Consider the following 25,369-nt stretch of genomic DNA (forward strand, 5'->3'; position numbering starts at 1 on the left):
TCAGCTGTATAGGTGATTTAGCAACGTAATGAAAACATTACTTCAACAGCAAGGTTACTATACAAAAATCTGGATATCCAAAATGTGAAAGCACAACACCACATGCACGTGTTCTCCTCTTGTACTAGCAAGGACGTGTCATTATGAAAAGCAAAACGTTCTTGTGAAATCTCACACCAGGCCAACATGTACCTTCATCAATGTAGGAAAGCTGACACCAGACACACGCAGCACTGACACCTCATCCATCAACACATACTCACAAACATGTGCATGAGCACAGATTTACAAGGTTCATGTGTTGTCAGTTTATCATGATGTGGCTTTACAGACGGCCACGTGTAAACGGTTGAACCCTAAAGAGCCACGAACACAGGGGAGCTGTGTTGTTGAATCAGGGAAACCATATCTCTGTCCAACATGCACGATGACCTCATGTTGGGATGCAAAGTCTCATCCAGTTGAATTATGGCTCATCTCATAGTGTGTTTCATGTTCCTAAACCCTGTCAGGTCTTTATCTTGACCCCTCTTTACAGCAGCGAGCTCAGTTTATCTTCCAGACCGTCTCACAGAATCAAATAAGCTTCACTTCCAAGATAACCTTCAGTTGCCTTACATAGCACATATATGCTAAAGGGTATACTATGCAAGATTTGTCTTTCTGTTGGAAAACACATCATTCAAAGTTACGGATCCAGAGAACCGATGAAGAGAGGGAGCGTCGTTAGGGAGAACAAACCGGTGAATCAGTAATAAAACGCTATTTTCTGATTATTTCCTAGTGGTTACGTTCTAAAGCACAAATAAACACACTTCTGCACAAGACATAAGCCTTTCTGCTGCTTTCCCCCTCTGCTCTGCCTGTGTGTGTGCTGCTCATCCCTGCCCTCGGTCAAACAGGCACACAAATCTGCAGCTCTTTACACATCCATAAGAGACAGTCTCGCTTTGCTACCTTACGCTGTTATTGGCTGAAGGCTCCGTACCACTGTTTCGAAAAGGCCAGAACACAGCAAAATACTAAGAAAATACAGGCAGAGAGCTGGGTCTCCAGTGGTTTAGACACCACCACATGCATGTGGGCCACACTAAGTGATGACTGAAAGATGTTTCTTTTATTTCAGTCTATACATTGTTTTTTGGGGAAAATCCTGCACAGTACACCTTCAAAGAAATAGGTAATGTTAGCGAAAGCTTTTGCTTTGTATGCTTACTTGTCTGAGTAGTTTATGTCAGGGCACCAACAATACTGGCAAACACATGATGTCACTTGTTAATTTTATCCTTCTTATAGTAGTCTGAAAATAACACAGCCATCAAATTTACCAATTAAATCAAGTAACCAGAGTATTTGTTTTTATGTGCAGAATTACCCCAGAGGAGCATTCAATGAGACAGTGCTGTCAATTTTCAGTCCATCTGTTCTCTCCACTCTGGTAAATGTCTGCTTTTTTTTCTCCAAACCTTGGGGCCAATCTGAACCTCTCCCTTGAGAATTTCCTTGGATTCTTATCCTGACGTCTGACATCAACACTGGGCATCAAATCCAAATACCTACTGACCCCGCTCTCTCTTCCTCCAGCACAGAAAAAACACAGCAGGTCTGTTATTACAGCTCAGGTCTCCTGCAGTCCCTCCTGCCTGCCAAGTCATACAACGACTTCCTCCATCTCGTCAGCACAGTGTTATTGAAGCAAAAATCATCCCTCACGCAGGCTTCCAGCATGTTATTCCTATGATTTAGAACCATTTATTCTAGATTTGTGAACATGGACACATCTCTCCATACTACAAACACGGGCGCTAAGATTGCAATGTTACATAATGTAGCTGTCCTTTATAAATAACAACGGGTGCTGTGAAAACCCAGAATATTTTTTGGGGATGTCCACATATGAGAAACATTTTCTTGGGTGTAAAAGCTTAAATTTACAGAAATCCAGACTACAAATAATTCTCATTAAGTATGAGCATCTAATCCATACTGATCCCGCTGCTTTTATACGAAATGCAGTAAAACAATTAGGTTATTACACAAAATTGCTTTTTTCCAAGAACACACGTCAGAGGGGTCATAGTTTCCACTCTCTATATTGAATTTATAGCATTTTTAACAAAGTGGTTTGTTAAAAAGTTGTAAAAATTAACTCCTCTAAATTGAAAATAAAGCAATTAAAGTATCAAAAGAAGAACATTTTCAAAGGCTGTAGGCTTTACCGTACTCTGTAGATGTTTCAGCAGCAAGAGGCTCACAGTGAATTAACAAAACATGAGTGTTGGCGGGACGTGCCACATGACAAACAGGACACGAGGAACTCAGTGATAAGCTCAACGGTTTTAGGTCAAGGGTGCTCATTCTGTTGCTACATGTTACCTGAGGAAACAGAGTGCAGTCTGACATAAATGTGACCTTTGGTTAATGGCAGGGCTGTTGGTTTTACTGTGTAATTACAGAGTTTAAAAACGGGAGAGGGCAGGCCGGGGATGGCTGACGCTTTCTAATTGGTTCACTGTCGGGGGCTGATTGTTTCTAGCAGCGTATCCATGTTGTCACTGCGAATAAATGCAGAGTCTCTTAAAGCAAAACAATGAAAACAAAAGACGTACAGATAGTACAGGTGAGTACACAACTCAACTAAATATAACGGGTCTGGACATTTAAAGACATTTCAATTCAGGAATGTTACATATTATATCTTTAATCTCTCTTGTAAAATTTGAAATGAACTTCTATTGTAAGATTTGCATCAAAAGTACAATACCAAACTAAAACCTCAAAGGCGAGTTGGCTCTATTTAAAACTGGATGGCAGGGCATTATGTTTTATGTAGGCAGTTTCTCTGGTCAAGCCCAGCAAGCACACCACATCTGTTCATCCAGGGTATGCAAATTCTTCACCAACAATAATGCATAATCCATTTATTTAGTAAATGAACAGCTGTTTCCACTCAATTCTTGTCTAAACGTTGCTGCTGATTCATCATCATACATGATGTTATAATGTAAAGTCATTTATCAGAATTGGCGTGTTCCTTAATTTCCACCATCTGCCGCTGTCTGTGTTTGCGTCCATGACAGCTTGATTAACGAGGCTACATGTGGCGCCACTCAGATCACATCCAGAGCATCAGCCTCTCAACCAAATATTTACCTGTCAGTTTCTGTCTCCTCCTCTCTATTCTCAGCTCTGGAAGCACAGAATTAACAAGTCATAACATTTCCGTTAACAAATGTGCAATACTGTAACATCCATCAGCAGGAATCAAATCCAGTACACACATGCAGTGGAAATGGACTGTGCGACGCAAGAAGCAAGCTTTGCTGCACTGTAACCAAACCCTGAGCTAAATGCAGCCTGTCATAACGCACAGCAACACTTTTAACTACCTGCATTGGATGGGATATACTGCTCGCTTTGTTCACGAATGTGACAGTCATCATATTGTAATATTGGGCACGTCTACAAAAAATACCGCCATCTAAGAAAGTTTTGTCAAACTATAAGGGAAAATATTGTGAGTGTAAAATAAAGGAGGACTAAGAGTCTACACACATGCTAGCAGCTCTGTGAGGCTGTACACAGTGGCACTTTGAGCTAAAAGCTAACATCAGCGATGCTAGCATGTTGATGTTTAGCACATATAATGTTTACCATTTTACTTTAGCAGGTTAGCATACTCATATTTGTGAATTAGCACCAACGCTGATGGACATGTTTTTACTTTTGCTGGTTTTGGGTCATTAACAAGTACTGGATGAGCAGAAAAATGGCCCGATGGTGGCACGAGATGAAAGGTCAGGGGATCAAAGTCTTTACAATACATCCACTGGGGACCATGAGTATTTGCACCAAAGCAATCCATCCAAAAAATTCAGGGGATTGCGTAAGTCAGTAAGATTCATTTTCTGGGAACAATAAATGTTTGGTGTCAATCCATCTTGCTGTAATTGACTACTCGCACTACGGTAAAAGTCAGGAAGTCATCCTGAGGGGAATATGATATATGTAGCAACTTGGCATTGCAATCCATTCAATAATTTTTGACATGTTGTAATCTGGCACCATCAACTTTATGGTGCCGCCAGAAGAAAAATCAGGGGGTCATCAAAGTCAATAGGAGTCATCCTCTGTGATTCATGAATGTCTGTACAAAATAAAATTTAAAAACATTCCATCTAATAGTTGTCAATCTGCGCTCTACACTGAATAATTTCTAATAAAAAAAGTACTTTAAACAAAAAGAAATGCATCAGCAGACGACATTTAATCCATGCACAAAAGGCTTGTCCACGGCAGACATCTCAACACACAGGACCATTGAAGATAAAACCATTCAATGCCCAACTCTCCTCTAATAACAGTGACATCCTACCTGGTCCCTATAGAGCTCACAGAAAAGGTGCTCAGGAAAAAAAACACAATGGCTCTGTCCTGGGCTGGGCATGCAGTCCGAGGTCAGACAGAAACAATAGGAGCCATCCAGCAAAAGCCACATAGATCTGTTTACAGCCACAGACAGGCAGCAGCTGGCAGACTCGCCCTGGCAAACACGATGCCACACTGACACCAACATAAAGGCGAGGGAATGCTTTTGTTCTAAAAGGCCTGGGATTCCCCCGTTAACCCTTTCACAAAGCGGAGACACTATCATTTCCACTAGCCCTCAGACAGGCTCCCAGTCTGTCTCCCTCCCAGCGGCCCTCCCTGGTGACTAGCCGGCCCCCGGGGCACAGACACATGTGGACACGACAGGTACTCACAGCTTCGGTTTGGGCTTGGTTGGCAGCGGAGGACCGTCCTTCCCAGGGGATGGAGACAGCTTGCCTGGGGATGGAGGTGAGTCTGGTGCCGCCTGGGCTGGACTCCAGGCTGTGATGTCTGCCAAAAGGTCGGACGGTAGCAGAGGTGGAGGTGGGGGTGGAGGTGGAGGCGGTGGCGTGGTTGCTTTAGGCGGGCTTGGTGGTGGTGGTGGATTTTGGGGCTGGCTATTCTGTATAGACCCTTTTACCTTATCCTCCACCTCTGAGCCCATCTGGACTGGAGGCAGGGATGACACACTGGGCCAGATCTCTAGCTCCTTGATATGGACAGCCTCATTGCCAGGATGAGGCAGCACCTTGGGTGGCAGCTCTAGGAGGCTGATTTCTGTGGGTGGAGGAGGAGGGGGGAAGGCTGCCGCATCCTCAAACCCTGAGCTATCACCAGACATCCCATTACTGGATGAGTCCTCGGCTGCTGACAGAAACAAACAAGAGAAATGTGGAAAATGTTGGACTTCAATGTTTAGTTTTTCTTCTGCCCCCGCCACATACCACAGTGGATGCAGATTACACACACACACACAAACGCACACAAACGATATGTGTGTATTGCTGCTCATCTGATCTAATGTAGCAGCTGGGTCCAGTCAGGCTGATGCAATTCCTGTTTATTCAGCCTTTCCCTTTACTGTGTGATGAGTCCTGTACTGTACACACACATAGTTCTGTCTGTGAGAATACACACACAAAAATATTTGTGTCGTGCTAAGAGCTGCTCATCAGCTCACACCTCTCACTCCTCGCCCATACAGACTACACAATCATAAACACGACAAAAGATGGTCATCTCGCCTTAGAGACATACAATACAGCTATTATCACTGACCACAAACCACAAGACCTCCAGGGAGTTTCCGGACTATCGGAGGTTAGTTTGACCAAGCCCTGATTCATTTACCAGATTACATTTGTTGTGAAGAAAGACGTCTTTTTTGTTGCATTTTACATTTAGATAACCCACCTTCAGAAAACAAGATCTGCTCTGATGTTGGAAGCATTTTATACTTTGTTTAAATATTGAACTTGTGACAAAGCTACAGTTTATAGGACATTTTAAATGACCATAAAGGTCCACAGTCCAATGTGTGGAATAATGTTATTACTGTTTGATGGAAGACACCCTCTGAGCAGGGCTGTTATACCAATAAACTGTTGAAACAATGTATAGTTGAAGCTTGAAAATCCAAATTTTAGTAAACGTGCCCCCAAAAGTCTTATCATCCTCTGACTGGAAGAACAGTTTTTACAACTGCCACAAAAAACTCGTATTAAAAGAGGTGAAATTAGCTGTTGAGACTCTCTCTTATCGTGAATACTGACTGGCTTAAAATGTTGTTTGTTGTTGGGTTTATTTGGTGCCTCTGGCAGCATGCTAGTAAGCTCAACATATTGTTCGCATGCTAGTTAGCTTACCGGTATATAGTGATGTGGTAGTTTAGGAATACATATTTATTTTTTGGGAAACAACACACTGATCACACCTTTCTGTCTGTGTTGGACGCACCTGCAGTGACGGCGAGATGGGCCTTGCTGTTAATGGAGCCATACGGGTTGGATGCGGTGCAGCAGAACAGACCTCCATCCTCTGGAAAGGCCTCAGCTATCACCAGGGTGCAGATCTCCTCTAAAAAAAAGAAAAAACACCATCGATACACCTATAATAACCAAACTTTTTGAAGATCTGCACAGGTGTGAAGTGGAGTGACGTGTTGACACTTGACATTAGATGGACAGAAGACAAATTATGTGCACGGCAGACAGATGATGGACATGTTAGACTGGTGAATCACAAGTCATAGTCTGACACACGGAGAGCAGCCGGGAAAGACAAACAAGCACGGATGTAACTACTCATGAAGAACAGACACACACACACACACACACACACATAAACATGAATCCACAGATGTTCAGGGACGTCTGAGTGACTCACAGCCTAAAAGTAACACCTGAAACGACCCCTGAGTCACACAGGTGGGAAACAGTCTGACATGAATTAGCGTGCGTGTCATTGTTTATCTACGACATTGTGTTTATGTGGTGCAGTTTTCAGGGGGTTTCTCAGACTTTCACAGGGACTCCCTCTGACTGGAGTCGCTGTGAAAGTGACTGTACTGTGAGAGTTACCAACTTGTGATTCGCTGTAGTCATAACCGGGTGAAAGCCTGCAGCTGATAATGAAGCCATCAAACTCAATATGACTCTCCAGACACAGTTAATAATCTGTTAATAATTTTAACCCCGTCTGCGGTTGGGAACATGAAAGCAGCGTTGTAATTGAGGGAACATACCTGACTCAGCTGCAGATCGAGGCTCTGATTCACAGTACATTAAAGGTAAAAAGGAAGAGAGGACAGACAGAAATATTTTGGTTATTAACATATATCAGCAGCCAATTTAGTGTTAATAATTACTAATTATTACCAAGAGGAATGTCTCACTTTTCTGGAGAATACGAAAATCAGGAGAGTCCAGGATCTCCTCACCCTGGCGGTACCATCTGACCTGCAGAGGAGGGCTTCCACGGACCCTGCACTCCAGAACCACCACCTGGCCCTCAGATGCCTGGGCATCCTGCAACAGCTGCACAGAGGAGGGATAAAGAGAGAGTTGTTGAGAAGAAGGACTGAGTAAGTGAATAATGACGAGGAAATGAGAAGAGACTGAAACCGGTAATGAAAACGATAAATCCTCTTCAGAGTCACAGCATGGGGATAGATGGACAAGAGATGGTTGCAGATGAGGGGCTGTCATGAGGGACTGAGAGGCCAGTGGAAAACTATGAACCGTCACTCTTTTCACTCCTGACCTCCAGTTTTCTTTCTCACTGGTCAAATTCAGCCAATGATAACTAAGGCTGAGTTCTAGTACAAATCACCACATCCTGTCACATCCTGTCAGTGTTCAGAGAAAACTCTGAATTAGTTAACCTTCGCTATTATGAGACAGGGACTCATTTAATTCATGTCCAGTAGTCAAGTATTCGTCCTTACTTCCCTTTACTTAGGAAAACATCTTCCAACTTGCTCCACAACAAGCGGTCCACTAAAGAATATGAAGAGATGCTTTCCTCGAAGGACCTGATATCCACTGACATTTTATTGGATCTATCTGGTCCAATAGTTTTCAGCATCACGTAATCCAAAAATATTTATACATCTGACTGTTCAAGCTGTCCATTTGTTTTAACTTCAGCTTAAAATGAGCGTCTAATTTGGTCCAAACAGCTGTCACCAAAGCTGTTTACTTTCTGAAAAAAAAAGTTTTTCAAGATTAAATCATTTCTCAAATATTTGGATAATGATGACCTGTAAGTGTAAGATATATTTGACAGGCTTTCAAATATAACTTCTTTTCAACATCTTTTTATCGTCACTGATAGGTAAATATCTGCACTTTGGAAGTTTATGAGAGAGGATCTTTATTGGATCAATTTCTGATTCTGTGAAAGTGTATGCCAGCAGTTAGCTTTGAGTATAAGAAGTACATTATTTTTTTAATTCTGTTAAGATTCGACTGCCTTATGCTGATTATTACCACTGGCACTCATCTCTACTATACTTAAATAAACCATACATAAAGTAAATTCACCTATAAACATGTGAACATTTAGCTTTTGGATGTTCTCAAACTTGCAGGTCCTAGTTCTTACAAATGCCAATTTACCTCCTGTGTCCAACCAATCATATGGCAGCTCACAGTGTTGCACAACTAAAGACAAAACATCAACACAGGGGCAGATGGAGGACCCACTGCCAACACTGTGTTGTCTCTAGTCTGCTAGTTAACAGAGTTACATAATATACTGGTATCCATCAACAAGAGGCACTCAGTGTCAGTGTGAATGAATGTGCCTGTGAGCCTGAGCCTCCTCTCTCTCTGTGTCTTTGGCATGGCTGTATTTTGGTAAAACCAGGGGTGGAATGTAGATCATTGGTCTGACAGTGAATGTGTGTGGGTGTGTGGGTGTGTGTTTTATGGGTGACATCACAGTGCTGACTTCACCAGAGGCGAACATCCTCTCATTGAGATGATTAAAGCCTGCGACGGTTTTTAAAGGCGGCGGGTGGGGGTGAGGAAAAACAAATGTCTTTCTGTAATGAAGTGGAAAATGATTTAGGGTCTCACTGGCTGAACAAGAGTGAAAGAGACCTGACCCTTGTGGCTTTGTCAGGCCCGTTTGAAGCTCTGCCTCAGCCCGTCTCAGTCCTGCCATCGCAGGACCCGCAGCCTGAGGGAGAGGGAGTCAGGGGAGTGTTGAAGAGTTTGAGCTGGAATAGGGTGTTCTTGAGTTGGAGGAGGAGCTCTCATCAAGGCTCATGTTCTATCTGACCCCCACTGCTGAAAGCCACAGTACAGCATGCTGTTATTATGGGGAGGCAAGGAGACTGAGTACATGTGTATCAGGCTCTAAGTACGTACTGTGTATGCATGTATGTGTTGCATGCATGATGTGCCTGTGTAAGTATGTATTTGGGGCTGTTCTCCATGGTTTGGCCCAGGTCCCTTAGCTCCAATTAAGGGAAATTGAAAATATTTTAGACAATTGTATGCTACGAACTTTGTGGCAACAATCGCTTCAGTTTCATGCCAGTGCCAGAAATGTGTTTCTTAGTCTGTGTAGAAGAGCCTGACCTGACAGAGCTCATCAAGACCTTTAGGATGGACTGACACACAGACTGCAAGCCAAGTCGTATCGCCTTGCAGGCAGTGTTCGACCTCATTAAAGCTCTTGAGGCTAAATTGGAGCAAATGCCTGCAGCCAGGTTATAACTTAACCACGAAGAGTGGAACCTCTTTCAGTATATTTTTAACTCCAGCAATTTTACACATTATTAAAGTGTGTTTACAGGTCGTGGGGAGAAGTACTGCATGTAAAAAAAAAGTAGTATCCAGTTATGTCCCTGTGGCTAGGTTGCATTGTGGGTAAATGTAGGTGCCACATTTTAAAAAATAAGAAAAATTTGTGGAATAAATGAGGTGATGTATCTGGTTCTGCTGTATCGATTTTGATCATTTGTTTTTAAAATGTCGACAATGAGTCCAACGGTGTTACAGGAGTGCAATGATAGACCAGTGGAGCGCTTTTCAAAACCTAGTCCCATCATTTCCCACAATGCAATTTAGTCACTGAGTGACATCACTGAAGGCAGTTTATCAGATTACATGCAGCTTCCTCTGGAGCTACAAAAGGCTTCGTGCTACTTACATATGTAGTAGTACTCACCAAGACCTGTAAACACACTTTAATGTGCAAAAGTGATGGAGGTATGCAATGACATTTCCAGCCATGTGGTATATGTATTGTTTATTGTGTATGCAAACTTACCTTGGTGAATATAGGAGGACCTGATACCTCGCCACCATACAGTGATGACACTGGGCTCTGCATCTAAAAGACAATAAAAAAGCTTTCTGAGCAGGTGGACTTCATTCAGTAAGGCTCATGTCACTGAAAATACCCATTTTCGACCATGTGTATACGTTTTTGTGACTCTACCATCTCGTGTACAGCGGGTGCTTACCCTCTGTGGGGGCTGAGACAGGGCCTGGACCAGGGTGGAGCGATGAGGAAGGCCCTCAGGGGTTTTTGGTGATGCTGAGCGTATTGTCAGGGACATTGAAGTGGTCTTCTTCTGAACTCTATTATTAACAAAGCATAAATCAGCACACACATCAAAAACGAAAAAGAAAGAGAAATACATTTCCTGACTCTATATGCCTTTAGTTCAAATATGATACTTGGATCACAGAAAATGTTCTCTCCCCAGCAATTAAGATGATATCAGTGATCTTGGCTTCATTGTGTAAACAGAGAGAGAATCAGGAAGTAGTCCAGATGGAGGCAGAGTTATACAACAGATAACAATCAAAAACATTTAGAGAGCTAGAAAGCACACAGAGCAGGTACTGTTAGGTGGAGCACACGAACCTCCAAAGGATTGTTTTAATAATAGAAAATGTTTAGACATTTTGAATACAGCATACGTCTAAGTCTGGATCTACACGTGTGCCAGATTTTTCAGTCAGTTGAGTAAGTACCAAATTGAAAAACACAGTAATATATGATAGAAAAGGAAGGAAAAGTTTAACATTTGGATATAAGTACAGGGGACAATCCTGACAGGCTGATCTTTCACCATATTAACCCTCTCTGCACCTCTCATTACTTAAAGTGCAGCCAGTGTACTGGGTTGTCGGGGTTATGGCTCTTTAAGGGTCTTTTAAGGGCCTATTTAAAGGCAGCAGATTAGCTGCTGCAGGGCTCAGTTAACCTGTTCAAGGAGTTCAAGGTTCATTGGGTCACAAGGGGTCATGCTGAAACACACGTACTGAGGCATGGTTCCCGATCTGGAGTGTGACCCAGCTCCCTCTCCTTCTGAGTCTGATGATGAAGCTCCTGCAAAGGGACAAAAACAGAAGCAGTGATTGATATTTGCAATTTGAACAGTAAAGATAAAAAAAGCCTTAAAAGTGAGAATATAATAATTTCCTAATATAAAAACATCTGACCTTCAATGTAAACCTCAGCAGAGGTATTGTCTGCTCCGAGACTATTGGAGGCCACGCAGGTGTACCGTCCCGTGTCGTCCTCAAAGGCTTCACTTATCACCAGCGTGTGCAGGTCACCATCCCTACAGATCTGAATGTCGGGAGAGTTGTGCAGCTCTCGGCCTTCACAGAACCACCTGGAAAAGGAGGAAACTCTGGTTACTTTAACATGATGTGGTTCGTTAGAACAACCGAGTAAAAACAGTAATCGCTTTATCACAAAAGTCGAACTACATGTTGGTTTTATTCATCGAGTTTCAAGAGGAAGTCCGTAGATTAATCAAACTGCTGCTCTGTGCTAAAGTTTTAGCAAACTGCATTATGTTGAGTTATAGCTACTGTAACTATCCAGAGCCAAAAATGAATAGTTTACACTCGAACGCAGGTCTTTTAGCCAAGAGTTTACAGTTACCCTGTGAATCCCGAGATCCAGAGTTTCACAGAGAAATGGGTCTTTAATTTGAGTCATATTATTTCAACATTGTCTTGAGGCTGAATATTTATGACACCTCTGCCAAAAAAATTCAATAAAACCCTATCAGACAAGCACGGTCGATTTCCCTTCCTGACAAATACTTGAACTTAAATATACCTTCGTCAAACATGATGGATGCCTGCCAACCTAACTAGCACCAATAACTACTCATTCACACACTCACACGCCTCCTCCGGGCATGTCTGGGTTTCCATATCTGCCACACGTCAGCCGCCCTGAGGCACTGACGAGACGGCGTGTTACGGGAAGCAGATACACCCTTTCCCTCCTTCCAATCAGAGGTGTCTGGGCAGGTCGCCCGGGCCCTGCACCACCTCCCTGGGGTCACCAGCTTTGTTCCCTGATCTGACTGTGTCTACAACACAACCAGCTTCATCTGTCTCATCTCTCTTCACAGGGTTATGATTAGAGGAGACCCACCACACCCCCTCTAGCAGCGTGTTACCACATCAAATACAGGATCAGTCAACAGGGGTCACACCACCCATCTCTTGCAAACACACACACACACATATAAGTGCATGATTTGTGAAAGTCAGTTGCTTTTATCGGTACGAATCTTCTTTAAACGTGCATCATGACACCTCAAATCAACATATCCACACTCTATTGACACATTACTGTAAAGCTATCAGCACTCTATTAAAAGGGAGGTCATATCTGTCTTGTTCACCCCCCCAACCTCTCCATTGACAGGAGGAGGAGCAGGAATTCCCAAAATGCCGGAAGAACAGCTGCTCTGTCCGCCCAGAGCCCTGACCTGAGGACATTGCAGCTATCTTGGAGAGCGGTAGAAAAATTCCCGACATCCTGCTGCATGGCAATTTCTTGAATTTAAACACCCTGGTGTGTCGGTCAAACAGCTAGCTCCTTTTCCAGAAAGCAATTAATCAGCCCAAAAATATACAGACAACACTTCATACTGGAGGATTCACACCTGACAGACAGAGTGGGCGTGGGAGCAGACACGGGGGGGAAAGTGAATGAATGAATGGCGAGCGCAGGAACAAGCATGAGTCAGGCCGGGTCAGACAGGAAAAATGATACGCTCTGTCATTGTTGAGACGGATCACGCTGAGCGATTCATCAGCAGCAGTGACAGGTGGAGCGGTGCAAACGCTCTCTGCCGTTGCTTAAACCGCCCCCGTACAATAGACTCCTCAGGGTAGTTCCTCTGTGTTATCGCTTGATGAAGGGAAACAACGGAAACTTGGCTGGCTATATCATGCAGCCAGACACCGGCGTGTTAAACGATAGGAAACAGATCGTGACATGAGACTAATGAAGAGTTGTTCATGGCACAAGCAGGGAGACCTTATCCACTGGTGTTTCAGGCCCTCGAGGCAAATGAGGCCAAGAGTCGTCTGCCAGGCATCAAACAGTCCAGCAGTTATCTGTGCAGAGAAAGGCTGGGAAAACACAGCCTTTATGTGACACAAATTCGTTTTGGGAGTAAAAAGTTGATTGTCTGAGCAAACCAGCATGTCTGTGCGGTTTTGAAATCCATTTTTCAGGATTACAGCCAGGCGGAGAGGGAAACAACTCGTCTGGGTGACTGCCATGTCTGCTGCTCTGCTTTGGGAAACTCAGGTTTCTTTTGTTGGTTAAACCTCACGAGTTTCTTTCAAGTCACTCACTGTATTAATCAAAAATGGTTCCAAGTGGATCTTGCAGCCATATGCACAAAGTTTGATGTGGGCCGCACAATACGAATCCCCTTCAACATAGGAAAATCCTTTGGACATTTTTTGAGCACCGTTAAATCAAACACATACAAAAAAGGGGCTTATTGTAACACATGACATCATTAAACTAATGACTTGTTTTTGTGATGGAGGTACTTAAAATGTGTGTTTTGTGTTTGTGTGTAACTATAGTGAACAGAGGCAGGGGAATATGTTTCGCACAGGGTGGCCGGAATCTCTCCAAATCCCAAGAGGAGAAAATCCAGCAATTTCAAGCGGCAACATCTGTGAATAAAATGCAAAATGGAGTTGTAATTCAGGCATTCATCAGTGGTCTTGTAGTGATTTTTGTTAATTAAGTAGTTTTCCATTCCAGTTATGGCATGAAGGTATACCGGGCTTGCCTTCCTGTTTTCAAAACACGGCCCATCTGCTCAGCAAACGAATGGAAATGTAAATTTGTTTGGGCCCACATTGACGAAACACAGAGCAGAGCTCGGGACTCAACATCTTGTTCTCCCCAGAGGCTTGACTGAGCATAAACTAGGAAGCACAAACCATTCCCAACAAGCACAACAATAAAAACCCCTTATTAATCAACCTTAATGATCTACCATTATGCATAATTACTGCGCAAACTCATTTAGAGACAGACAGTAATGTTTATTTAATCCCCTCTCTATTTCTGTGGAATGTGCTGAACAGGGTACTCGCCCTGTAACGACGTGCGTGTGTTTCTCCAGCCGGGGACTTTGTTGAATCACACACAGTCCGGCAGGCGGAGAAGGAACTCAACCATCAATAGTCTCGTTCGGAGGGGAAGCAGGGTGTGTTGGAATAGCAATCACTCACTGCTTTGAGAAAAGTGGGTGAAGGTACAAATTTCTTGGCAGAATGAAGCTTTACCACCCATTTCCTCTTAACACAATACAGTTATAAAACACAACTATTCCACACACCCTAATAGCTGAGAGTAAAAAGGCATCTGAGTAACGCCCTCACCTCTTCATTCATCTCTCACCCGATGGCTGTTTAAAATGTGGACGGAGCTTCAGGGTCTGAGAAGTGAAGCCAATGTGGAAGTGCATTAAACCTGCATTCTTTCTAATGGCTAGCAGGAGGCAACTTACTTATTACTAGTTTCCTAATGAGTTAATGGTCTCGATTGCTAATTTCAAGTCCTCTTCAATCCAGTCGATGTTTATTTTGTAAATTATGGTTGTCACAGATTGTCCTTGGTTTCTTGATCCAATCAGAATATCTTGTTAAGCTTCACCCTCTTGGCTAAATATGGTAACTTCTGGCTCCAGAAAAAAAAGCCAAGATGGTGATGGTCGTAATGCCAAACTAGAGGCTTAAAGTCCAATTGTATGTAAGTTCATGAGAAAATGACCCTACTTCTAACTTGATCTATTACTTCAGCAAACAGTTTCTTGATGAGTTTATGGTCTCGATTGCTAATTTCAAGTCTTCTTTAATTCAGCATGTTGTTGATTTTGTAAGTTATGGTCTAATTTAGAGTAGACGATAAAGCGGGGTATGCTTTAGGGCATTGCTACCTTTCTTGATCCAATTAGGATATCCTGCTAAGCTCAACCCGCTACTCTAAATATGGTCAATTCTGGCTCAAAAAAAAAAAAAGATGGTCGAGTTATACCAATCTCAAGACTTCCAAACGATAGTCCATAATCCGATGGGTGACGCCATGGTTGGTTTACGTTCGCTCCCACCCTAAGGACGCCCAGCCAAGATGGCGACTAGACATTCCACCATCACAATCAACCAGCCTGTCACCAGCTCTCTAAATAAAGATAACATGTGAGATAGCAATTATACACATCTCAGTTAAGACAATTGATGCCAGGTGATGCCTCAAATATCAACAGAGAGATGATCTCCAGGCCAAACCCGACCCCGTTGCACTGGACTCCATAGTTTGTGCTGAGGGCCGCGCTCTCCCCATCTGACCCTGTGTTGTTATTTGCTGCTGTTGATGGAAAATTTTATGAAGCAAGGCTCGGTTTCACCACAAACCCAAAACGAGCGGAGGCCAGAGCGCAGAGTGAAGAGGAAAAGAAAGGAGGAGGGTGCATTCACAAAAAGGACTTTGACAGGACGTAGGAGTGACAGGCTCACAGAAACATAGCCACAAGACAATCAGCAATCAATATGGCATGGGTAGATGATGTATACCTCCTGAGACATGTTTGTCTTTGTTTTAAGTTTGCTCAGTGTTCAGTTCCGGGGCCACGGACCTCAGAAGTCAACCAAAGTGCAACTGGACAAGCATAGCGGCATCAAGCCTGTCTTTATCCTTAATTACAAACTACAATAGAGGTCAACTGAAACTACCCAAACTCTGGAAGCGATGTTGGTTTTATTATCCGCCATAGAAAGACCTCCTAATTCATCCAAACACAAGATGGAAAGCAGATTGGGTTTCTTCTTTCCCACGCATGCTGACTGAATCCAACAATGAACGTAGCTCTACAGGGTACGGAGAAAGGTCTAAAAGCAAAACCTCAACAAAGTAGCAAAATATTTATTCCCACCGCAGCCATCCTTATTACAGTAATTTTCCAGAATACCACCACAATGCACCATTTACCTGCCCCCTAGGTATGTAATTGTACCACTACTGGTACCACAGAATGCATCATTTACCGACCCAGCATATTCCCATCATTAAACCAGGATCAATTTAACATGCCAGAGCTAATTTAACTCATTTTTTTTCTAGCATCTCTACCAACACACAAAGACATTAACTCTCTTTAACATAAAAAAGCTGCACTTGAGGATTCATATAAACATTTTTTTTTAAATAAAATTTTGTACTGACATTCACAGACTTTGGTGAGCTCCAGACTTATCCTCTAGTCTCACCACATGTCAACAGACAATCATGTCCGCCTCAGGATGAACTGTGATCACTTTGGTGACTAACCTTTCATCTCTCACCATCGTTATATCAAAAGTACAAGTTGTCCATTGATTTGGTTTGTGACCAAATACCCAAAAAAGTAACGATAATCCCATCAGTCTCAGCTGTGTTAAGTACTAAAGTTATAAATGTTAGCATGCTCACCTAAACCAAACCATTGTTTAGTCTTTCAGCTCATTTTTTTGGTTTTATAACCTATAACTCTCATTCACCACTTCTCTTCCCGAAGCAGCAGGCAGCTATTTTATGCAAAATTACTCCAATAAACTCAGTACCCTCATTGCCCAGTGCCTAATATAGCAGATAGATAAAGTTAGCAGTTAGCTAATGAACATGGAGGCACATACAGCAAGGTAAACACCCAGTTGTATTTCGATTTTTCTAGGTTGATTGTGTGCAAAATAGAGCTACAAAGAGATTCACATTCATCAGGTTGCCAGAACAACTCCAGATGTATGCTAATGTTGCTCTAAATGTGTTGAATGTGTAAATACCCAATTGGTTGCTAACATGTTAGCCACATTAACATAAGTCCATCACATGTCAACCATTTGTTTGATGTTTAGCTCGTTGTGTAGTGTCCAAAACCCCCCCAAAACTGACTAGTGATACTTCAAGTCTATCAATGTTATATTGCCCAGCAAACATTGTCAGTATACCAGACTATAGTTACATTAAAAGTTTATATTTAGTATTGATCAGTTAAGTAAAATATAGTTTTACTGCTGAGAGAAGGTGTTGGTATTTAACTGTTTTGTGCTCCCTGCATTACTAAATCACTGTTCATGACCTGTATAATGCCACAGTTTATGTACAGATTCCACTACATCTAATCTATTTTGTTTAAGTGTGTCATCTAGAGAAAGGAATTATTATCATGCCAGATTTAAGACTGAAGTGTTCTGCTACGTGCTCATAAAAGCACGCAAATGTCTCGATTAAAGATGATACATGCAGGAATTCAGCTTAATAAAGCAGCAGAAGCCATCTGGTGATGGAGCTCTGTTAATCGGGGCGCAGGATCACGGGTCAAAGTTCACTGGAATATTCCGGACGGCGGACAGCTGCGGATGACAGACGCGGCTCTGCTGACCGGAAGAAAAGATGGACATTTTTCGCTGAGGAATTTTAACCAAGAGTGAGGGCGGGTTGCACTGGCAAAGTGTTGTCCATCAACAAACATTGTCCACTGATGCAGTACAGGAGAGCAGGAGAGCCATGCCAAGAAGGCAAATGGTCACAGACTGAATCAACATGGGCATTAATATAAAATGTGACATTTGTACTGTGGTTAGTAGGAATCATTAGCACCTGTAGCAAATGTTCATAGTGTTTGTGCGGTTCTGACAGTTTGAATCAACAAACTTAATTTTAACTATCAGTGAAGGATTTGTTGATGGTGAGTGTGTGTGTGGGTATGAGAACGAGAGAGAGAGAGAGAGAGACACACACACACACACACACACACACACACACACACACACACACACACTCAACTGAAATAGTGACAGACGTAGGCAGCAGCTGAGCTACAAATGCACACACCTCGGCACTCATGGGGATGCCCCAACAAGCAAGCACGCACACACGCACACAATTTTATTTCAGCCTGTTTTTTGAGGCCCGAAAGAAATCAGTAGTCGAACAGTCAACTGTTTTTTTTATTTTATCTTTTTGCTCTCTACGAACAATAAACCATTCATTCATTTATTCATTCATTCAAGTAATTACCGCACACACAGTCTATCACCTGTTGTTTCAGAGATCAACAACACATTTTTATCTATTTAACAAATAAAAGTTAGCATTGTTCTCCTAAGAGCCCTAAATCCTCACCCAGGTACGATGAGATATCAAAGACATGACTGTACTCTAATTCGAGGTGAATCTGCTAATCTCGCTCATAACAATCTATGTGTGGCGAGACAATTAAATAAAAGAGATGAACCCCGTCAGCTCGACTTTCACCTGAGTACACCCGCAAATGACATCACCAAGTAAACCTTACCTGAGCTGCCGTGCTGCTCCCACTAAGTTAAACCAAAGTCACTGATAATTTCCTTGATCTCAGGCTGAACACAGATCTTCTCCTCCTGACAGCATGACACGCACTGAGCCGCTGACACTCTCACACCAGGTCTGCCACTCTGAGTCACGCAGTCAGACATACACACAACGCTCGGACTGAGCAGAGGGTTGAGAGGGAGGGAGCAGCCCCGAATCGCCAAATTCCACACAAGACAGAGGAGCAGAAAAAAAAACACACATTTAAGACTCATTTAAGAGACAAAAACTGTTTCAGTGCAGCCCACAGTGGAAGCATTCATGTAATTCCAGTGGTTGTGTGATTGTCTCCATGTTTTTCCCGTCCTTACTACAAGGATAAACTCTAACCCCTGCTAGTCAAACTCACTGCAACTCTAGACCCCCTCGCAGATGGGAACAGGTAAACGTCCTCTCGTGCGATACTATTGTGGCCTACAAACATTTAAACAAGCTGATTGAAGATCAGGGATGTTCTAGCTGTTTCTTTGTGGATTTTGTCTCCCAAACAAATAACAAAACTTGTTTTTTTCTGCCCCTATACAAGTCCAGGCCACAGTCTGCTGACTATCAAAAGCCCCACAGAGAAGCCTGGGCTGCAGCCAAGCGACCCAGTCACGATGGAAACCTCTGGGCCTCTGATCTGTGACTGCAGGACAGGGGGATCGTGAAAAAAAATAAAAGATGACAGCTACAGTAGGCACTACAGTGTTACACAAAAAGAGAGGGCACTAAATAAACTGGCCCTGACTTAATAAATCCCACATACCAGAACTAAGTGGGCCACTTAAAAAGCCCGGTTTGGCCTGAACCAAAATAGCTCGGATAAGTCAGGATCTAAATAGACCTCTTTGAGTTGGCAGCACCTGGCAAGCACAAGACAAATGTCTGTGGCTACTGTGACTGGTTGTGCTTTTTACACACACACACACACACACACACACACACACACACACACACACACACATATTGACCGTATAATAATCCCAAACACTCCATATCCACATCGGTCAGCAAATATAAATCTGGTATTTGCGGTTTGTTTAGAGCCAGAAGGTTGATGTCAGACGCACAGCAGAATGAAAGGGTGTGGTGCGTTTCACTCTCTGCAGGGGCTCAGGCTCTTCAGGCTCTAACAGCGATATTTTAGTCGCTGTCAACGAAGAGCCTGAGAGGACTACCGCTGGGACGAAGCAGATGGGATTATTTGTGGTGCTTGTTACTAGGTCTGCTGCCGTGTGAGGTTTTGCGACGTAAAAGTCTACGATGAGACGAACGCACACAAACAACGTCCTGTCCTGGTGGCACACACTGTAATCATGTGGTTCTTTTATTCAAATTCTTCTGGTCGGTGAAAAAAAAAAACCCTCCCATTTGTAGCGATAACAACATGAAAAGCACCGTACTTCCCCTACGTGACTATAAAACATAGGTTAATAAGAGGAAGAACTTTTACGGTCTCTGGATGTTCCCATTAATTACCGAAAGACTGACAGCGGCCTTCTCAGGCCAACTGCTTTGTCTGACCCGAATAAATAAATAACAATAGAAATGTACAAGTGGAAGCAGCTTTCCAAATTATGAGTCAACAAGAACAAAGATATTCCTCCCTCGAAGCAGCATGCTGGGTTTATTAACGCACAAATACACACACAGGTGCAGCATTCACACACATACACTCACTAATGAAACATCATTTCCCAGTCAAACCACAAACAACCAACAAACATTCATACATATTCAATCAGACGCCCACTTCCACACAATATTAAGCTCTTTCAAGGGTCAGTTGATGTCACAACAAAAATGGGGCCTGTTGTCAAGGCAACCTCTGTTTTGTGCTCCAAGGAGACTGAACGACACTAACAAAAACAAAGACAGAGATGTCCTCTCATGATGTCATACTGCGAGGACAATATATCCTCCCGACTGTCAAATAAATCCAGCAGCAAAACCAACAATTGCAACGTCCAGAAGAGCCCAAAATTAAACATATCAGCCGTATAAAATAAATGAGCTCACGTATCTAAACAGCAACATGAAGCAGAATTGGACTGATGGCCAACGAGATCAGATGTCTCACTGGTTCACTCTTGTTGAGACAAACAGTGAGGTCACTTGTGTTTTTGGCATTTTTTAAAGGCAGCTACAGGACCTGTCATTTTTTGTTGATTCTGGCGGCACCTGTGGACAAAAGCAGTATTAGCATCATGTAAAAAAAGATCTCGATCTGGCTAGCACATGTATTTGTTTTGGAAATGAGTGAAAGAGAGCCGCAACTTATTTTTCAGGGCTATTTTTCTTTTTTAAACACAGCTCTTTGCAGGATGCTTAGCAATGAGCTAATATGTCTATTTGTGGCTATGTGAGATTAATAACAGTAACACGATGATGGTGAAACAAAGAACACACACACACACAACAACTGAGCCCAACAAAGGGGATCCTGTAAAAGTACCTGTGGGTATGAATGACTATATTTCTAACTGGTGTGGGATTGTGGCCAAATGAAACCTAAATATTTCCTCAAGCATACGAGCTGCAGTCGGTTTCTACATATGTAATTGCACCTAAACTTAAAGAGGATGTTTACATCACATGTTGTGCTTAAAATTCCATCAATTAAAAAAAATTCTAACCTCTTTCTCCACGACCACAGTCATCGATCTTCCTGCCACTGAGTAATTACAGCTGGAGACAAACCACATAACTGTCTGTGTCCGCGCTAATTTTAGGTATGTATCATAACTTTCTGGGAACAACAATTAGGTGGAGTTAATGCAATGGCTGAGCAGATCTATGGTCACATGTGTGGTCGCGCTCTAAGTAACCTCCTGTACAGCTATATCTTTCAACGACTTACTATCTACAACCATTATAATGATATTTACTCTTGTTTTTATAGTTACTTTATCCTGTCACAGCTGACATCCTGTTAATTGCACCAACCAGGTGCAACTTCTGACTCTTTATAAAAAGGAAGTGACATACTTTAAGCTATCTGTAATCCCAGACAAGTAAATATACACGGCAACAAACAAATGTGCATAATCCCTCTTCAACCAGCCACCCACGAACTTGCCACAAACATGCAAACACACAAGCATACAAAAATATCTGCTTCCATGACAGCCAGACCACCTCTCCTGGTGTGTGGGTGGGTACAGCACCACAACATTGACATCCTAGATTATTTTCACTCGTAAAGCCAAATTGTAGCCAGTCTGAAATAGTCAGTTTGATGGTGGAGGTAGTGAGCAACACGCTGATAAGATACTGAACTCAGTGCACCCTGTAATTGTGCTGTGTTGAAGGCTGAAAGAGACAACAAATTACTGTAAAACTACTGCCAACAAAAGAAGATAAATGGCATTAGAGGCAACCGGCCGAAGTTGCTGCAGTCAGGGATTGAACTCTGCGACCTCTCCTCCACGCTCCGAATTTATGGACTTGGATCTGAGCACCGATCAGACACACATGAGCTGTACATGGAGCATCTTCCTCTCTTCCTCCTACCCTTTCCTCCATGTGAAACTAAATCCTGCAGACCCCCCCACTCAAACTGTCTCTCCCCATGATGTCAGGAGCCTCAGCAGCAAACTGAAAGAGGGTGTTTCACTCAAGTGATATGCAAAATATAAACACAGGGAGACTGAGGAACAAAGATGCATATCTCGAGTTTCTATGTGAGACAGTTTAACATTCACACAGCTGTTATTCTGCCACATGTACATGGGAAGGAAGACTCTAGCTTGTTTTTACGAGTCCCATCTGACCTCTCGTCTGCTCGTAAAACGAGTATCCCTGCGCGCAGTCCGATTTGCGCACGACACACAGCCAAACACATGGACACACATTTTTATAGTTTTAAAATGCTGCTATTTCTAAAACATTCAAAACACACAAAGAAACACAACAGGACACACTAAATTCCACCGCTTCAATATCGTCAAAGATACATAATTGAATCGGGCTCCACTTCAAACACAGCTCTTTGGCAGCCACGCAGGAATCCGACATCCAGGAAAAATAACAGCCTGAAATATCTCATCAAAAGGCAGATTACTGTAAGCTGAATCTAATGGCCATGCCTTATCAAGCATGATGAATAGCAGAGAGCCATTTAACAGGTGAACAGAGGAATGTAGCCCGGTGCTTACTGTTCACAGCCCAGCTGTGGAGCCGAGCCCGAGGCCTGGATGACTCAAAACTACAAACGGGACTGACGGCACTCCAGTGTCTCAGATGAGTCCTTGCTACTGTCAACAACACCATTGACAGATCTCTGACGCCCTGCCCACACTTAAAGGGTAAGTCCACCAATTTTACACATTAAAGGAGAAGTGAAGCCAAAAATGAAAATGTCATCTCATCATCTATTATTACAGTTTCGTAGTCAAGTAGATGGACGGGGAACTGAAAATAAACATAAAAGGGTCCCATACAGCGTGTCCGACGTAAGCCAAGTCTAAGGAAGCCTGATCATTTATTTCTAGACAGTGAATAATGAGCCCAACAGTGTTATTGGAGTGCAATGCTAGAACAGTGGACCGCTTTTCAAAACCTGGTGCCTACATTACCCACAATGCAGCGTAGCCACTGAGTGACATCACTGGAGGCAGTTTATCAGATAACATGCAGCTTCATCTGGTGCCACAAAAGGCTTTTTTCACATATGCAGTTGTACTCACCCAACACCTGTAAAAACACTATAATGTGGAAAATTGGTGGAGTTACCCTTTCAACTGATGTGTACCTGTGCACGCTCCACGCTACATAAAATAGTCAAACCTTTGGTGACACATTTGTTGTGAAGACCACGAAATTTGAGCTGTTGTGATCCGACTGAAAGTAGTTTGAGCGTTCATGTGTCGCTGCACATGCAAGGCCCGCTGTAGATGGTAAATGATGATGCTAAGTGTGTGCGTGTTTACAGATGGGGTCAAACAGGCCCGGCCGACACTGTGTGGAGGAGCGGCTTTAGTGCGGAGTAAAGATTTATGGAGCGCCCTCTGCCCATCCTCCTGTTGAACTTGTCTTGGATTACCATCCTCCTGCCGTGCATGACTGCCGCCTTTGTCCGCAACAGACATGCTTCATATTAAATCCGGTATTCCACTTCTTCAACTGTCACTGATCCACTTATATAACTCTCGACAAATCTCATTCCCCTCTACTCTTACACTACTCGCTGTCTTATTTAACTCTTTTTTGCCTGATTGTTAAGGTTTAATAGTATTATATTGACCCTGATGACACCATTCCTGCTCATATAGTAAGTCCAAAAAACATTGATTTTTTAGGCTTATAAAATAAATAAAAACCAAGAACAGTGGCAAATCCTTTTTCATGGTGTTCGAGACTCACCCACTAAACGCTAAATGTGATTTCAACATGGTGCTGTCACTGAGCCCAGAATTATTTTGGCTGTAAGTATGATCCATGCACAGAGCTAACATTATAAGAGGGTTATTCTCATTAACAGCTGGAAAAATAATACATTTACACTAACACCCATCTAGGATGTGTAACACCTACTTCCTGCTAAATACTGCACATAAAGATGTATAAAAGACTTAATTTGAATCCTGTGTAGCCTTGTTTTACCCAACATGTCTATAATGTCGTCAGTGGTGTAGAAAGTATTCAGATCCTTTACTGTTGAAAATACCACATTACAAGTAAAGGTTCTGTATAGAAAATCTTACTTGAGTAAAAGTATGTGAGCATATTCAGCTAAATGTATTGAAAGTATGAAAAGTTCTGTTTGCCAACTTTCTTCCTCACTCTCTGAAGAATCATCTGATGTTTTTCACCAAAGTTATAACAAAAGGCGACCAAAGAAAACACAACATTACCTTGAATAAAATGAAGTACACAACTCAACAAAGTGAAGGTCTAGTCATCTTTTGACATTTTAATGTAGAAATATTACCTCTGTTAATGTACCTAGCTATATTCCACCAGTGAATGTCTTCAACTGCCAAGTCAACATTGATTGATTGAACACACACACGTCACAATTTAAGGATCATTGACCAGAGCTATCTATAACGTATTGTATTTCCATGGTTGCAAACCATGGAGCGAACGTATAAAACAGCTTGTTTTACAAATAGAATAATCGGATTTGTGTGAATTTATGTGATAAAGGGTCAAGGTCAGGAGCCTCCTAGACTTTGAGGCCAGAAGAGGAGCAGGAAAAGTTTCACCTCTTTGGGTGAAACTTCACACTCTGTCTCCAGGCCAAACAAGGGCCAGGGGCCACCGTTGAGGCTCAGACAGGACAGGGCCATTCGTCACTACTACCATTAACGTAGCGCTGAGGAATAGCACTGACGTGTGTCCATCTAAATGTTTTACTGCTGATATCTCAATGTGTTCACGTGTATCGTCTGCAGTAGGCCGGATTTGACAGCGACTGGTATGTAGCCTGATGTTCAGTGGTGATATTGATGAGTTGATAGTTTCTTTGTTTATTTGTGGTTGCTTAAAGAAATTCTTTGGCTGCCTTCAGTGCACAAGCTCACATGTATCATGCCTGATACACAGCTTTGTACACACACACAGTAATGAACACAGTTCAGTTATCAGCACAGTGAGACCTAAATAATACGTCAAACTGACTACCTCACAGCATCTTGTGAAATCTCCATACAGTATAGTTAAAGTTACACCCTCTTAAATGTTTTCACGTTTCAGGAATGTTAAGCTTCTGTCAAATAGTCCCCATGTAGTATTAATTTGAAGTATGCGTGCACCCCCACAGCCACTCCAGACTCACTCATTATTCTGAGCTTAAATATGAAATGACATCATGCTTGCA

The 25,369-nt window shown here is 42.6% G+C and overlaps 1 protein-coding gene across 8 annotated transcripts in view; it reads right to left on the bottom strand.

The window, feature by feature from the left end:
* Nucleotides 1-25,369, bottom strand: part of palld (palladin, cytoskeletal associated protein) — a 56,841-nt gene that overhangs the window by 22,799 nt on the left and 8,673 nt on the right. For 3 of the 8 annotated variants that reach the window (XM_084355020.1, XM_084355018.1, XM_084355014.1), the window contains exons 3-11: nucleotides 11,337-11,512; nucleotides 11,157-11,223; nucleotides 10,349-10,466; nucleotides 10,153-10,215; nucleotides 7,265-7,406; nucleotides 7,115-7,138; nucleotides 6,328-6,447; nucleotides 4,764-5,238; nucleotides 3,154-3,189 (exon numbers count right to left, since the gene is read on the bottom strand). In XM_084355020.1, coding sequence (XP_084211146.1) covers nucleotides 3,154-3,189; nucleotides 4,764-5,238; nucleotides 6,328-6,447; nucleotides 7,115-7,138; nucleotides 7,265-7,406; nucleotides 10,153-10,215; nucleotides 10,349-10,466; nucleotides 11,157-11,223; nucleotides 11,337-11,512 — 1,221 coding nt within the window. Of the gene's footprint in view, nucleotides 1-3,153; nucleotides 3,190-4,763; nucleotides 5,239-6,327; nucleotides 6,448-7,114; nucleotides 7,139-7,264; nucleotides 7,407-10,152; nucleotides 10,216-10,348; nucleotides 10,467-11,156; nucleotides 11,224-11,336; nucleotides 11,513-18,508; nucleotides 18,608-25,369 lie in introns of those variants that run through there. The other 5 variants (XM_084355019.1, XM_084355017.1, XM_084355021.1 and 2 more) reach the window with 4 other exon arrangements.

Source organism: Pagrus pagrus, assembly GCF_965226575.1.
Source record: "Pagrus pagrus genome assembly, chromosome: 6".
NCBI lineage: Eukaryota > Metazoa > Chordata > Actinopteri > Spariformes > Sparidae > Pagrus > Pagrus pagrus.